At 35.7% G+C, this 17,126-nt stretch overlaps 1 protein-coding gene across 12 annotated transcripts in view; it reads right to left on the bottom strand.

The window, feature by feature from the left end:
* The window catches only part of ZNF385B (zinc finger protein 385B), a 369,836-nt gene that overhangs the window by 85,770 nt on the left and 266,940 nt on the right, over window positions 1-17,126 (bottom strand). For 6 of the 12 annotated variants that reach the window (XM_069492682.1, XM_069492761.1, XM_069492530.1 and 3 more), the window contains one exon: window positions 544-686. The exons of 2 other annotated variants lie outside the window; for them this stretch is intronic. In XM_069492682.1, coding sequence (XP_069348783.1) covers window positions 544-686 — 143 coding nt within the window. Of the gene's footprint in view, window positions 1-543; window positions 687-9,747; window positions 9,784-9,841; window positions 10,041-14,283; window positions 14,472-17,126 lie in introns of those variants that run through there. 4 more of the 12 variants (XM_069492875.1, XM_069492826.1, XM_069492979.1 and 1 more) reach the window with 4 other exon arrangements.

Genomic DNA, 17,126 nt, shown 5'->3' with positions numbered 1-17,126 from the left:
TGCAGATAACTAATATGTAGATTAAAAATGTGTTTTTCTTTTTGTTAATAGAGTCAGATTCACATAATCCACAATAGTCCCTAAATAAAAATAAATTCTCCTTGTGTAAGAGTCACATTTTATTTAAAATATCTCCCAAATAAAAATTCACCCAGAAAGATAAAGCATATAGTCATTTTTTTCCCTTTCTGGTAGAAGGGAAAAATCAATGTGGCTTGATATCTCCAAGCTGTGTTCTTGAGCATGTAAACGGCATCCCAGAAATGATATAGGTTCTAAAGCCACTGAAAAGTCTATCAAAATTATGCAATGCAACAGGTGAAAAGTCATCTGTGGAAATATGTATAAAATAAACATGCTGGCTATTGTTTGGACTAACTCCCATGGGTGAAGCAGCATCTTCCATAGCACAGCTGAGCAGTACAATCAATATATGGTTTAAAATTACACACTTTGGAAACAAGGCTACATCTATTGCCTATTCACAAATGTAATGAAAGAGACTGAGGAGGGCACAAATAAAACAAAAATGCATTTACTCACTGTGTTAAAATTTGGAAAGAGCCCAACAGCAGAACTATTGTCCACTGGAAAAGACATAAATGGTTTGATATCCAGTGAAGGCTGCATCATCAGGGTAGGTGTGCGCACAAGAGCAGGAAGGGTAGTAGTGTGGCATGTACTGCCTGCCAAGAACAAAACAAAAATGAATTCAATCTCTCGCTCACATCTGTCTCCCTCCCAAACCTACAGTGCAAAAAACAAGACCGCTGAGATGCAACCTGCGAGCAAGAGAGTTATGTTGGAAGTAAGCAAATGGCACAGAGGTAGTAAATACAATTAAAAGGGATCTTCATCCTCATTGTCCAAGACAGTGATGCAGAACACTTCCCTATGGAAGGGGCAAGGGCTGCTCATACCCGGCGGAGACTCCCAGTGCACAGGTGCTGCTGGCAGGTGGGACAGGCAGAATGAGAACGTCCTGTTGTCTAACCCCTTGCCTCTGACTCGCCAAAAATGCAGGAGAGAAGAGGGGAGGAGCCTCTTGAAGCCAGATGCTCTTTACTATTCAGAGTTACTGAATGGCTAGTAGGCATGTTTTATGCAAATCAGAGATAATTATAGGGTTTTTACAAAAGGAAAAATACTTGAACTCATAGTTACTGTCTGCTCTCAAGAAAGTTATGACTCAACTTATTCTCTTAAAAGAAACAAACTGAAAGTTGCTCTAATTTTGAGGGAAATAGGTAGTCTAGACATTATAGAGTTTGATAATGTAAAAGGGTTTATTATGGCCCGGCTTGAGGACAGGGTAGTAGTTGGGACAGGGAATAGTTGGGACAGGGAGTAGTTGAGACAGGAACTCAAATTTTTGTCTTCAACTTTTATTTCTAGGGAGTTTTGTATTATTTTAGCAACTATCCCTTTTAACATTTATATTAGCTGTCACCTCTTCAAATATCTGGCTTAATGCATGAGTAGGAGATTGATAACACTCCTCTCCAGTGACAAGCATTCTTTAGCCTGTAGCTTCCACATAGTGCAGATAAGTAATTGTTGGTGCAGGTAGCTCTCTGGGAGATAGGCTCTGGCACGCCTTTTTTTTTTTTTTTTTTTTTAATATAACAGCTTTATTAAGATATAATTCCCATATCAGACAATTTACCTACTTCAAGTGTGCAATTCAACGGTTTTTAGCATATCCACAGAGTTGTACAACCATCCCCACAATCAATTCTAGAACATTTTCATGACCTCTAAAAGAAACCCCATACCCTTTGGCATTCACTCTCCATTTTCACTCAACATCGCTAGCTCTTGGCAACCACTAATCTGTTTTCTGTCTCTATAGATTTGTCTATTCTAAACATTTCATTTACATGAAATCACACAATCTGTAGTCTTTTGTGACTGGCTTCTTTCATTTGACAATGTTTTCAAGGTTTATTCATGTTGTAGCATGTATCAGAATTTCATTCTTTTTAAGGCTGAATAATATTCCATGGTAGGGATGTCCCACATTTTGCTTATGCATTCATCAGTTGATGGGCACTTGAATTGCTTGCACTTTTTTGGCTATTATGAGTGATGCTACTATGAATATTTGTTTACAAGTTTTCATGTAGACATACATTTTCAGTTCTCTCGGGTATAGATGTAGGAGTGGAATTTTGGGAATTACCGGGTCATTTGGTAATCATATGGGTTATCCTTCTGAGGAACTGCCCGACTGTTTTCCACAGTGTCTGAAATGTTTTATATTACCACCATCAGTGTCTGAGGGTTCCAGTTTCTCTGGTTTGCCTACATAGGATCACACAATAATTATATACCTCAAATCCCCTTCAAGGAGAAATTAAAATTATGACAAAATGCTCCAACTATTAAAATTTCCACCAATCTCTTACACAGTGTCCAGAATCATTAAAATTTCTATTTCAATGATACTTTTTTTGGTAATGAATTTCCTTAATAAACCGTGCATCATATTTCAAATCATTCCAGAACATCATTGGCAATGGTGTTTAATGGACTGTCATATTTCATTTACATTGATCCTAAAAACAGAAAAAAAAAAAGGAAAGGGTGCCTGAAGCATTGTCTGTAATGGCAAGTTGTCAGGTCAGCCCCATCCATTAGGGAATATAGAGCAGGATTCAGCAGGGAATCAGCCAAAAGTATAGATTGAGCAGTAATGCTTTTCTCTGATGCCCAAGGAAATGCTCTGATCTCAGCCTATCATTCACATAACCACCCTGTATTTAATTACAACTTACTCTTCTAATTAGGTTAATATTACATTGCTAACTTCAGTGCCTGTAGATCCAAGATGATGTATTATATCAATACGTCAAATATTGCAGAGGCACTTATTAAAATATTTATTTTAAAAGCTTTGCTTTAAATTCTTAGCTAAATTTAAAAAATAGAGATATTTCTTATAATACAACAATAACCTTTTATAATTTATCATTTTTAAAAATATAAAATATAAAAAGTATACAGAATCATTCTACTTAAAGCTGCACCATGAACAAATTTGTAATTATTTTGCCATTGTGGGTCTCCCAAAGGGAAGCAAAGTTCTTTCTTTAAGCCCACAATGGTGCCTCTGATAACACTGTGTAATACATGGCCCCCTCCAAGGCCTGGCTAGAGTCACTTTGTACTAACAAACTCAAATCAAATAGAATGCTACAGGGAACTTCACAAACAGATTGCTCCATCAACAAAGGTCGGAATGCACAACGATCCCCCATACCCAATCAAATCTCTATGCTAATAAACACAAGGCTTGAGAACTACTTAGCTGCCACCATTCATTAGCATAAAAAACTTAGCAGCTGTTTACCATTTCATTAGCATTTTAATGACAGACAATTTGCCATGTTAAACACAGATTGTTTTAAAGTACTGGTAGATCTTCTGAATAAATATAAACTATGCTTTCATCAATCCTTCACCTCAAACTTGCTGTTTTCACTTTTAAAACCTGCTTTTTAATACTTCTTCACCAAGACTGATTGCTTCAAAGGAAGTTTTTTCAAATGGGAAATAAATAGGAATAAAGTGCATTTTTTTTTGCACAGGTTATTTCATGCTTTGATCCCTCTGTCATCTTATTCTAGATTTTGCCGCCGCCGCTGCTGCTGCTAAGAAGCCTTTCTCCTCACCTCTGGGTACTCAAAAGTCAGTGTGAGTGACAAGCAGAAATTTGGCCAAAATCTATTGCACCTGTAAGAAAATGCTTACTTTCTCTAAAAGTCAAGGGCTTCATGAGAAAAAAAAGTTGAAAATATAATGAGCAGACATTTCAATTCAAAGGGTGGCATAATATACCCCTTACATGGCTATTCTCATGGGACAGGACCTGCCTTTGACTTTTTTGTATGAACTATTTGGCAATATTATATAAGATGCCTCCTATTTGTAGCTCTGTTTCAGAAGATAGGATATAATCTGGTATATATCATAATGAATAAAGTCATAATAGGGTCCCATCTTATTTGATAGTAAGGCTTTTCATATCACTGAATGTGTGTGTGTTTATGTATATATTTTTTACCAAACTTCCTGTACTAAAATGAAATACACACATATAACTAAGCATACCTTAAAGATCTAACAGTTGCCACTTTCACCATGGAAATTCCTATATCCACATACTTTCCTGTAAGAATGCAACGAACTCTCTTCCATACATTTTATTTCAATGGTAAAATACAAGTTGTATTCATCTATAGCTATGAAACCAACAATATGTGAACGACAACTCCCCATTATGATCATAAGAAAACTATTATTTCAGCCAACTCCCTCTGTAACATAATAGGTGCCTCACTAAGTTCGTGGATTATGCTATAATACATCACAATAAAACCTCACTTGAGGACAGGTGAAATTCTTGCCTCTGTCTTTGACCTTTAGAAATATGATCTTGAAGGCCTATTTAGGTTACAGCTTTGAGGCTTCCTAGTTGCTCTTCTTTGCATACTGTACCAGACGTACCATAACAGAAACAAAACACCTCATTCTTCAAAGGGAGAGTACACCAGAGTCACGAAATATGCATGAAGAAGGATTTGCTGAATGAGATCAAATCTATGTCTATTCTATAACCTGGAAAAATAGTTTCTTCTTATGCTGCTATTATGTATGCGTACTTCAGTGAGTACTGAAATAAAAAAACATTTTATAAAAATCTATTGGAGGAGACAATGCCAATTATAGAACTCTCAAAGATTTCTATAAAGAAATTAAAATGAGTGGCATTTCAGATTTCCTGCCAAACTCAGTTTTCTCTTTTTATTGCTTTCCCAGCTTTGTGGCCCCTTGTACTGTGTATCTTTTTCTCTTACCAGGACAATTACCAACACCTTATCTCCTTCACTTCTCTCAACATTGCCATTTTTCCATCATTATGCTATATGAGGAAAATAATTTACCAAGAGACCATTAAGTGTGGTCACTAGGAGGTGGTTATGTGAATAGAGGATGTGACTGATAAAGAGTTTTGCTTCTGAAAAGGTTACACAATAATAATAACAACAGAGATAACATTTTTATAGCATACTGTGTACCAGGTACTACCCTAAGCACATTACATATGTGTGTACATATGTATAATACTCATTTGTGTACATATATCCAAATATATTTGTACATATGCTCATTTAATGCTCACAATAACCCAATAAACAAAGTACTATTATTAGATCCATTTTACAGATGAGAAACTGAGGCACAGAGAGATTAAGCCCAACTTCACACAGTTTACACTATGGAGAAGCCAGGATTAAAACCCAGGAAATTTGACTTTTGAATTCTGCTTTTTCCTCCAATGTTCTATGGTTACCAAATTATACAGCTGAAAATATTTCAGTTATCTGGACACATTCTTCAGCTGTATATAGAAGCATTTCACGTTCAAACTAAAAGATTTAAAATGTTGGACCTCCAAACAGGTAAGTTTACAGTTGTAAATTAGCTGAAACTTTTAACTGACCTTAGTATAGTGTCTGATAATAAAAAACTTTTAATGCTCTATAAGACCTGCTTCTGGAATATATTTATCTAATAATAATCTTCCCTAAATAGCAATATTATTTAATTCAATAAATACTTATGAGGGACCAACAAGGCACAGTGCTGGCAGCTATAGGGATTATAAACTGAGTCAGATAGAATTTATTTTACTTTTCAAGAGAAGAGAAAATAATAACAACTAGCATCTAATGAGATTTTACTACATGCCAGGTGTTGCTCTAAATGATTTCTGTCCCTTATTTAATTAAATTGCAATACAACTCTATGAGGTTTGTATTATTATTATACCCATTTTACAGATGAGAAAGGTGAGGTTTCGAGAGATTAAGATCACTCCATATGTGGTAGGGCCTGAGTACAAACTTATGTGTGTCTGACTTTAAAACCCATGCCATCATTCCCTAAAGTAGGTTATATGTAAACTTGTTACCTGAAAAAGATTCTGTCATCAAATACATTTAGAAAATGTTTTCTTCCACAAAGCTTAAAGTAGTTCTTTTTAACAACATCTCAGAACTTTTAATATGCTATTGGGACTGTGAATATCTAGGTAGATAAATTTATTCCCTCAATTTTTTGAGAATGGAATCAAGGCTATTTTTTTTCCCACAGAGCTTCTGGGATGTTCATGGCATTGTAGCTTGTTCTTCAGACAACACTGTTCTATCACACAGATGGTTAAAGCACTAACTCAAAAATCAAACAGCTGAAAACTCTTAGCTCCACCACTTTCTTCTGCAACTTTGGACAAATCCTAGGATTGGGAGGAGAAATAATTGACATTTTTCTGTGCAAAGTGCCTAACCCTGTGCTGGACACACAGCCAGTGTTGTATAAGCTTCAGTTACTCTGGTAACTACTCCTGCTCATCTGACACTATGACATATCCCAGGAGAGCACAGTTAATTCATTAATATTTATCATAAAGGATAGGGGTCATATATTATCAACAAAATGTTATGGAGGTTCAAGAGAGAAAGAAATTGTATCTGATTAGGAGTTGGGTTCATACATGTTTCCATAGATGAGATATTTCTTAAGATAAACCTTGAGGAATGGCTTGTGTTTGGGGAGGTGGATATAGGAGAATGGTAGAGGGAACTACATAAACAAAAAACCATAGATAAAATGAAATGTACAATTTAAAAAACTTTTTTAGGTTCTCAAGGTATCCTTAGGGTTTCTGGATTAGAATATAAAACAGTAAAGAGAAAAATAGGACATCTTTGTGACCTTGCAGTAAGTAAAGATTTCTTAAATGGGAAAGAAAAGGTGCTAATCATAAAATTTAAAAATTGTTGAAAACACTCTATTAAGATTATGAACATAGAAATAAGACACCATCAAAGGAGTGAAAAAGCAGTCCAAAGACTGGGAGAAGATATTCACAATATATGTAGTTTGACAAAGGAACTGAATGCAGAATAAAGAACTATAGATCAATAAGAAAAAGACAATACTAGATAAATGGGCAAAAGATTTGAATGGACACTTCATCAAAGTGTATATTAAAATGGCCAATAAACATACAAAAAGGTGCTCAAATTCATTAGTCATTAAGGGTATGCCAATTATAACCACAATGAGATATTATTACACACCCACAAGAATGGTTCAATACAGTGAAGAAAGACAAAGATTATTAAATGTTGACAAGGATATGGAGCAACCAGAACTCTATACTGAAGTGTAATTGTTATAGCAACTTTGAAAATGATTTGGCAATATCTCCTTAAGCTGAATATATACATACCCTATGACTCAGCAATTCCACTTCTAGGTATATACCTAACAGAAATGGTATGTACTAGAATGCTCATAGCAATACTATTTATTATAGCCCCAAACTGTAAATTAGCCAATTAACCCACCAACAGTGAAAGAATAACTAATTGTGGTATGTTCACACAATGGAATATGGCAATGAGAACAAATGATATATAATTACACACAACAACAAATAGACCTTGAAAACATAATGTTGAGAGAAAGAACTAAAATAAAGGAGCACTTGCTGTATAATACCATTTATATAAAGTACAATAGTAGGCAAAGTAATTTATGCTGCTTGTTAAGATAGTGGCTATCCTTGTAGAAAGGGTGGGATAGGATGGGGGGGTGGAGTGACTGAACCAGAGCATGCAAGGATCTTCTAGGGTGCTGGGAATGTCACTTCCTTGATCTGGGGGACAGAGTTCCACAGGTATGTTAAGTTTGTGTACATTTATCCAACTGTAGCCTTATGATACGTGCACTTTTCTGTATGTTATACATTAAGAGAAAATTATAAAAATGTGGTCGATGATATTAATTTTAATAAAATGTTTTGACAAATATAGCCAAAATTCCCCAATAAGAAAAATATTTTCAAATGCTGTCAAGTTTGTATAGTCTTAGGATAAATATAATGCTTTTGAATTCTTTTTTCCACTCACAGCTTGATTTTGCTCAAAACAATTTATGAGCAAATAAAAGTTCCCCTTAATGCTGATGCTTCCTTGCTGAATTTAGGAAGCAGTTAGAGGAGACTGACAGAGAATCCAGTGATGCTAAAGAGAAAAATCTGTATCTAGAACTCCGAGTCCATAAAATCTTAACAATTGGCAGTTCTGTGCACAAATCTCCCACGGGGCAGCTCAGGGTTTCCTCCAAAGAGTTCAACAGCAGCTGCCACAGCAGCAGCCTGGCAGAATGTTGCATTTAAAAATCAATCCTTCTGAGCACCACACTGAAGTTGATAAGCAATAATGAAGTACGGCATCAAAAAACAGCAGTAAAGCCACATCATGAGAGATTTTAAGCCACAGTGTCCTTTGGGTTTAGCAGTAACAGGCCGGATTTTACACAAAACCATGGCTTTCCAGATGCTGTGGCAATAGAATATACACAGCTAAGTGGTAATTCCTTTTTACCTGAATGCCTTGCCCATGTACTGAGTTTCTTATATTTAAGTGTTGAAAAAAATGAGTAAGATTTATTTACTATATAGTACAAACTATAGTTTGGTTACACATGTGATATACCTCATTAGTTGCAATTCTTTTTCAAGACAGCATTGAAAAATCTGAGAATTTCATAATTTAAGTAAACTTAAATGGTTAAAACTGAATTTAAAATATTTTTGCTTTGTTGTAGTTTCTCCACTTGTTATACGTTAGTATCAAGCATGCTCATGCAAGAAAGGAAACTTGAAGAAGGAAAAATAGGATTCTAACAAATGCTTTCTCTAGTTTTTTGAAATAGTTTTTAAACACCTGACTTATCAAAGGGGAATGTCATGTGCTTAGTTCCTAAATTACTAAGTCTTTAGAGAAGCCAAAATTATCTCCAGACAGGGCTTTACTAAAATTGTCTGAGGTCGAGAACAGATTGGGAGATCACAGGCGCCTGACGAAATTTTCTGGCAAAAAGGCCCAGAGAGATGGTCCTGAGCTACATTTGCCCAGTGACTCTCCTCAATGGCATCAAGACCCTTTCATGAGGGCTGAAGCCTCTTTCTGTTACAAGCAGAGGGACTATTCTCCTTTTACACTGTGCTGGGGATCTAATGGCAGCCCAGAATTATCAGTTATTTTAGTTAACCTTCCTAAAAATACAGACTTTCCTGGGAAAGGCAACAACTATGTTTTTCAAGTCACTGAATATTTCTAGAGGACTTGTATTTCGTAAAATTTTAGAGGCAAACATAATTTAGACATCTACCCATCATTTTATTGAGAAAAATGGGATTAGGAGAGTTTAATTCACCATGGTATCTGACTGATGGTAGAACAAAACCTAGAGCTCAGTGGCTAGGGACATTGTTTTGAATATTTAAGTCTATACTATCAAAGATGTACAGGAATCACATATTGTAGTCATTATCTTCCTTAAAAATTTAATTAGATTAGTATTTAGTCTGTTTTCTTTTTTATTTTGACTGAAATTTAAAAGAAAGTATTCATTTTTTAGATGAGATTTTAATTTTAATGTTCTATCAACATAAATAATGGAAGAAAGAAATTCAGTGAAAGAAAAACCAGTGTGGCCAAGAGCCAACATTTCTTTCCAGTTTAAAGACCAGCAGAAGATTGAGTACAACACCTCATTTTAAATAATTCTTTTAATATTCCCAATGAGAAAAAAGAGAAAAACAAAGCCCATTAAAACTTGGATCAGTATAACCAATTCAAATAGCCTCATTGTAGGCAGCACACTCACATTTGTGTTGGTGGCTTTTATACTGAAGTACTATCAGAATTGCAACAAAAACACTATCTGAAAAGACACATTTTTCCAAGCAATGGCAACTGACCTTCCATTCAAGCAGATCAAAGCAGCAGTGCTGTTTAGGCCTCTGACTCTGTCTTTAAGCCTCTCCTCTGCAGTTCGTACAAAGGGCCAAGCTAAAGGGCCTGGATACAGCAATTCTGGAGGTCAGTGCATTCAGCTGCTGCTATAAATTCTAGCTTCAGGGCACAAAATGTTTTTTCCTTTAGTTTCAGAGAATTTCAGTTCTTGCATTCAATGTCTAGGCTGTTGGCATTTAAAAACCAAAATGGGGAAAAAATAGTGGCTTATATAAATTATTTTTTTAAAAAGATATTCCCTCCCTGAAGGTTGCTTAATAAAAAAAAAAAAAAAAAAAAAAAAACAGAGTTAATATTTGCTCTGCTGGTGCTCTCTACTCCTACCTACCTTGGCAGACCAAAAAGGTTTCCTTAGCTTAAATATTAACCAAACACTTCATAGCTATTCAAGAGCTGTTGCCCGTGTTAACAACAACAACAAAAAAAGTCATAGAATTCCAGAAAGCACAACAACTTGGGAATAAATAGAAACAGTAAAAACTGCTGTAACCTTTTTTGCACACATATCCCATGGCCACCATAATTATAATGCACTATAGAACTTTCAGAAAAAATTCCACTGGAATATTACAATCATAGTAACCATCACAGAGGCCGCCACTTCTGGTCCTTTCTTAACAGAGAAGCCATTTTCACCCAGGAGCAGCAGAGATGTCTTCCGTCCGGCAGCCGGGAATGCCGTGCAACCAGAATGAAAGCCCCTGTTCCATTCCCATGGAACCTGGTATGGAGTGCCTGATCTGGCTATACCAGTGATGGAGTGAGAAGAGATTATGAGTAATAGGGTAATATCGGGGCTAGGATGGGAAAAATGGTGAGGTGGGGATCTGGAGAAGGAAGGAAGAATGGTGAGTTTGGCTTAGTTTTACGAAGTGAACTAGAATTAGCACCAATTCCTTATTTGAAATTTCCTAATGTCTCACTCCTAAAATGATTTTCTTCCCTTTTGCCTTTTCATCATATGGCAGAAATCTATACAAAATGAAGTAGAGCAGAGCAAAAACTGTGTGAACAGGAACAACCTAGTTAAGCAGGGCATCTAACTCCTTCAAACATAGGAGCTGGGCAACTGAGAGACAATGGCAGATCACCCTTCTCCTAAGAAACAGGGAATGTCCTGTGACCCAGAGGATGATTATTTCAAAGGGTCTTTTTTTTTTTTTTTTTTTTTTTAAATAAGAGATGGGGTCTCACTGTGCTCAGGCTCGAACCCCTGAGCTGCAGCTCTCCTCCTGCCTCAGCCTCCCAGAAAGCTAGGATTACAGGCATGAGCCACTACACCTGGCCTCAAAGGGTCTTTAATGGGTATTTAACAGACTGGGCCAATCTCTGGACTGGCTTGTTGGAACTCTGTCATTGTCCTGACATCCTAGAAATTGATGCTACTTGCTTCAGTCATGCAGGCAGCTTCTGGGGTACTAGTAATATGCAAAACAGAATCGAATAAGGCCCTCCAGTAACTACCCAAAAATTTGCTGCATGGGAAGGGATTTATCAAAGATGATTGCCCCTGTCCCTGTGCATTATGTTTACTCTTGTACTACTATACTAATTTTGTACCAGGCTTTTTTACATGGAGTTTCTTCTTCTTTTTAAAAAAATATTCATCAAAGTCAAGAAAGTTTTTATTTTATAATTTGTTTATTTTAAAATAATATCATATAAAATTTAAGGTATGTTTTGATATACATATACGTAGTGAAAGGGTTACTATAGTAAAGCAATTTAACATATTCATCATCTCACTTAATAGTTACTTTTGTGTGTGTGTGGTAAGAGCACAAAATGTATTCTCAAAAAATTTCTAGTATACAGTACAGTATTATTAACTATAGCCCTTATGCTGTACTTTAGATCTCTAGATAAATTCATCCTACACAATTGCAATTTTATTTTTGATGTACATCTCCCTGTGCCCTTTTCTCCCCTAACCCATTCTGGTAACCACCTTTCTATTCTCTGTTTCTATAAATTTGACTTTCTTTTTCCCCTAGATTCCACATATAAGACAGACCATACAGTACTTTTCTTTTTGGTTTATTTTATTTAACGTAATGTCTTCCAGTTTCATCCATGTTGTTGCAAATGGTAGGATCTTCTTTTTTAAAGCCGAATAATATTCCTTACATGGAATTTCTTTTTGGCTTCCGAAATGATTCCCTCTTACCCTCTCAATGCACATCAAAAGTCAAAGCCATAATGATTTTTTAATAAGGAGTCCCATTGAAGTAGAGAATTTAATCACAGTACTCATTATTTTCCTTTTCAATAATTTGCTTCATAAGGCAACAAAGGAATGGAAATATTTTCCTTTAGAACATTTGTTTTGACTTCTGGTTTCTTCTGAACTTCAAAGAGACTTTAAGCTCCCTTTGCTTTAAAAGACACCAAAGGAAAGTAAACAATTCATAAAAATGGACCTGGTACTCAATGTATTTAACTTGACAAAGCATGCTTCCAGTTAGAGAAAAGGTGAAAAGAATCCAAAGTTCCAAAATTGCACAATTCCTACATATTTCCAAACTCTGAATGTCTTTTATCTCTCTTCTTCTCTAACACCTCCTTTCTCTATCTTTCTCCAACACTCTGTCTCCCAAGTCTCCTTCCTTCTCACTTATCTGTCTTTTCTGCCTCTCATCTCTCCTGTCTCTCTCATGTCCTTCTCTTTGTCTCTGTTTCTCTCACCCTAATACTGCCAGGGAACTAGGAAGCACTCATAAAATTTGTCATTTGCCTTGTTTTGCAGCTACATTATATTAATTTTGCTTTTAATATTTGCTTCTATAAATCAAAAGATTAATAGAAAGATTATGCTAGTATCAGGACAAGTTTGTCCCTGCAACAAGATGTAACAATTAAATTAGACATCTCTGGCTATGTCTCCAGTAGTCATGTCAGTTGTAACCAGCAAAGATTGTTTTTCAAAAGTGCTCCCACGATGGTATCTGCCACACAGGTGATAGAGTGAGACAAGTTAGGAACCTAAATGCACCATAGAATTTTATGGTGTATTTTTATAGAAATTTATTATTGTGTCCTGGGTACAAATACTACATCTTTTGATATAAGGTGCTTTTACACATATTTAGTAGCTTCTTACATGTATTTTACATATACCATTATAAGTAGTGTTCTAAACTCTTAGATGGCTTATGATTATTCCATGTTTTTTCTGATAAAGAAAATGATTCTGAGGGATAAATGATTCCATGACAAAAAAAAAAAAACAAAACAAACAAACAAAAAAACCCATATAGAAAATGGAACCAATGATGGATACAGGACTAGAAAAATTTTCTCAAAAATCAAGTACTAGCCTATTTAATAACTACATCGAGTAATACTATCTGCTAAAAGGTTACACATCACAGAGTTTCAAGGATCTCAAAAAAATTAACACACTTGGCTTAAACTTACTCATTTTTCTCAGGAGTCCACTGAATCCTCAGTGTTTACATCTCTAATCCACCAATAAAGAGAGAATAAAAGAAGTCGATGCTCTTTCAATATTTTCCAAACCATCTGAAATCCCACTGGGGGCTACGAGATCAAAACATCTTCCTGGTGCCAAGAGTTTCTAAGTTCTTTCCTAACAGTAATATTTATTCATGTTTTACAAATGGCAAAATTGAAAGGAAAAGGATTTCTTAGTTGGGGGAATACAAAGAGATAACATTAAAATAGAAATGAGAATCTCACAAGTATCTACTGTATACAAATAAAATACACCTACTCTTCGACAATATTCCCTCTTGAGGAGCTAAACTTACCTGGTTTCCAGAGAGATTTCTATACCCAAGGGTCTAAATAAACATGAAGCCATTGAGTTTTGACTTAAACTAGATGGAATGTTAAAACTTGAAATGGTGCCTATCACAAAATCATGTGACAGGAGTGCAAATCACCCACGTCACTCAATTTGATTACAGGCTACCAGCACTATTCTGTCAGTTTGAATGTGGATTCTTAGACATGTACAATCATCAACTTAAATATAACTTTCTGAAGAGAAGAGAAAAAGAAGAGAGTGTTCTAACATACCTGGATTAAACACAAATCTCATTTTTACCTAGTAGTTATTCTGAGATAAATACTTTGAGTGAAAAATTAACAGTAGGTCATAAAAATAAAGGAAATGTGGGAAATCAGTCACATCATTATTATATTTAGCAAAGTGACTCAATAGTACAATTTAAATACAAACGGATTAGGAAATCCAAGAGAATACTGGACAAGAAAGTCACAAAATTAGCAAATTCTATTTTTTCTTAATTCTAATATTTTTCTCTTTTTCCCAAATAGATTTAAACTTTTATATTTTTTTTTGTCACATACTACATGAAAAAGTTCCCTGAGGGGTAAATGGTGATCAGTCAGCAGTGCTTACCTTCGTTTTTAAGATTACAGTCCACGTTCACTTCTGCATTTGAGCACTGTATGAGGTAGTGCATTTAGAGATAAATAATTCCATCATTTCAACCTGGCGCTCCTGTGAAATGGGGTGCTAGGAAACAGCCGGCAGGCAGTATGTCTGCAAATCATATGTCCTGTAATTGCCGCTTAGCTCTAATTACTATTGAGGATAGTGTTTGCAACTTGATTCTAGGGAAAGGGCAGACTACCTTCTGACGACACCAAACCAAATATATCCTAAAAGACTGACAAGTGACTTTCTTTCATGCAATTTTTCTGAGTATCTCCCAGCTACTCAGAAAAGAAAAGAAACTACCACTCTGTCCTGGTAAAAATGAAATCAAGAAATCTGACACTTGCATCTCCCTCCTAACAAAGCAATTCAATTCTCTGAAAATATCTATTTTTTATAACAATTTAGAATTTTCAGTATCACTTAGATTTCAAGGGTTTTTTTAATCTAAAAAAATTTTTTTTTTTTTTGCCTACGTGGGCATCTATGCAAAATTTAAAATTCCCTTTTTTTCCCCAAAAGAAATCTGTTCTCAAAATGAATTTTATTTATATTCTGTTAGTCTGGAATAGTTTATTTGCATACCTAATGGTCTAAAGAATTTGTTTCCTTTCCTATGGATTTTTATTTTTTACATAAACATTCAGAGCATACAACTCAAAAAGACTAAAGCAGATGACAATCTGATAACATTAATAGGGATGTTTATGCATCTCAACTCAAAAACCGAATTTTAATTACCAAAGTGAAATTAGCAGTTGTGTAGGCTTGGAACTAGAATGATACATAATTTACTCTCATATCTAACTAATTTAACTCTCCATCTAGTGGCATCTGACTATGTGATCAGAATAAAGCTTCTCATGTATCGATGTTACACAGTGTGGCTATGACTGAATGCTTGTTTTGCTTATGCTAAGCTGATTGTCATTGACACTGTTGAGTTAGCTTAGAGGGCCTTTGACTGAATAAAAGAAACTTGAAATGACTGATGCTCGCAAATGTCAGGAAGGATTTTGCTCCTTTGGTTGTGCAACTTAGCATGTTCACCAACCACAGCCAACACTTCGGTGACGTACAGAACAAATGACACCTACCCAAATTCAGAGATGTAGTGTATCTGCCTATGTCACATTTTCACAGTAACTATCAGGGACAGGTAAACCTAAGTGAATAATTAAATACAGCAAACAAATGGTAATTATAAAACCAACTCTTAGAAATGGTGTATTTCTCCAGGCCCAATGATCTCAGTTATGAATAATAACAAAATGGTATTCTAAATGGAACATGGTATGCTAGCTCTGTATTTATTTTCACCCAAATAACAATTGTGTACTTCTTGCTCACATAACATTTAGTTCTTCATGATTAAAATAAAGTTATAGTCATGGCTGTGGTTTTCCTTTTTTTTTTTTTTAATCTTTGCTAGACTTCTCCTAAGAAACCTCTGATCAGGAGAGATTAGATTGATGCCTTCTTCAAAGTATTTTTCTTTCATGGAGCTAGACAAAGTATTCCATTCTTTTTTGCCTGCCATTAAATCATGACTGATTCTTGAAGCATTTTTCTAGAACATTTCCAGATATGGCACACTAGTGCATCCTCAAACTCCCAAGCTCTTTATTTATACCTCTCATATACTTTTAGTTTAGTTCAGTAGTACACAAGATATGGTCCCCAGACCAGCAGCATCAGAGTCCTCCAAGAACTTGTTAGAAAAGCAAATTTCGAGGCCTTACTCTAGACCTGTAGAAACACAAACTCTGGGGGTGGGGCCTAGCAATTCGTGGTTTAGTAAGCCCCCCAGGTGACTATAAGCATGATGATGTTTGAGAACCACTGGTCCATATATGTACACTAAGAGTGGTGGGAGAATAAGATAAGAAACATTTAAGCCTCTATGGGGGAAACTATGGGAGAGAAAAAGCCTCAGTGGAGAGGTGGCATTTTTAGTGGTCACCTAAAACCTGGGAAGAGTTTGGATAGATCCAAAGAAGGCACCAGGCATCCCTTACCCAGTTAACTCATCACCTTGAGCTAATGCAGCCCTACGTGCTCCATAAGACTTTATCAATCACCATCTTTCTTTTCTCATCCCATCATTCCATTCTTAAGAAAAACAAACACAACTTGCTTCATTCCTGCTAGCCTCTTAGTCTACCAGCTACTTGCCTTTAACTTTTAGCTTCTTTTAAAGTAGCCTACACTTTTTTTTCACTTTTTTCCAACCCCCTCACTTCATAAACCCTGTAATCTCACTTATGATTTCTCCAGCCTAATAAAAACTATGATTTTGAAGGCCTTTTTCAGTCTCCCTGGACCTATCTACCATTTGCAGAATATGATTCCATTTCCAAATGGCCTCTTTTCCAAGTTCAACTTTTGTATTTCTAACCACATGCTAAATCCTTTCCACCTGTGGCCCATTGGCACCTCAACTCGTACAAAATTAAACTAGTCATCCCAGCTTCTGGACGTCCACCCCTTCCCCTCACTCCCCAAAGGACATTCCTCTTCTGGTGGCCTTTATCTCACTGCCTGGCACCACGAGACTTCCAACTAAACCAACTCTAAAACTTAAAGCTGTATTTGACTTCTCCCTCTTCCTTGTCCCTGTTATCTTTATGACATCCCTTACCTCCTTCCCCTTTTCATACCCATTACCATTACCTTCATTTAGCAACTCATTAACTGCTCACTAGCACAATTCTTTAACCATTGTATTCCCCCTGTAGTCAAGTGAATTCTTAAGAACAGCTCAAATCAATCATTTACCTATTCAAATGTCTTCTAAGGCTGCC

This window comes from Eulemur rufifrons, chromosome 1 (genome assembly GCF_041146395.1).
Source record: "Eulemur rufifrons isolate Redbay chromosome 1, OSU_ERuf_1, whole genome shotgun sequence".
Taxonomy (NCBI): domain Eukaryota; kingdom Metazoa; phylum Chordata; class Mammalia; order Primates; family Lemuridae; genus Eulemur; species Eulemur rufifrons.
Note: the sequence above shows the minus strand (reverse complement) of the source record. Positions and strands in the feature narration are given on the sequence as shown.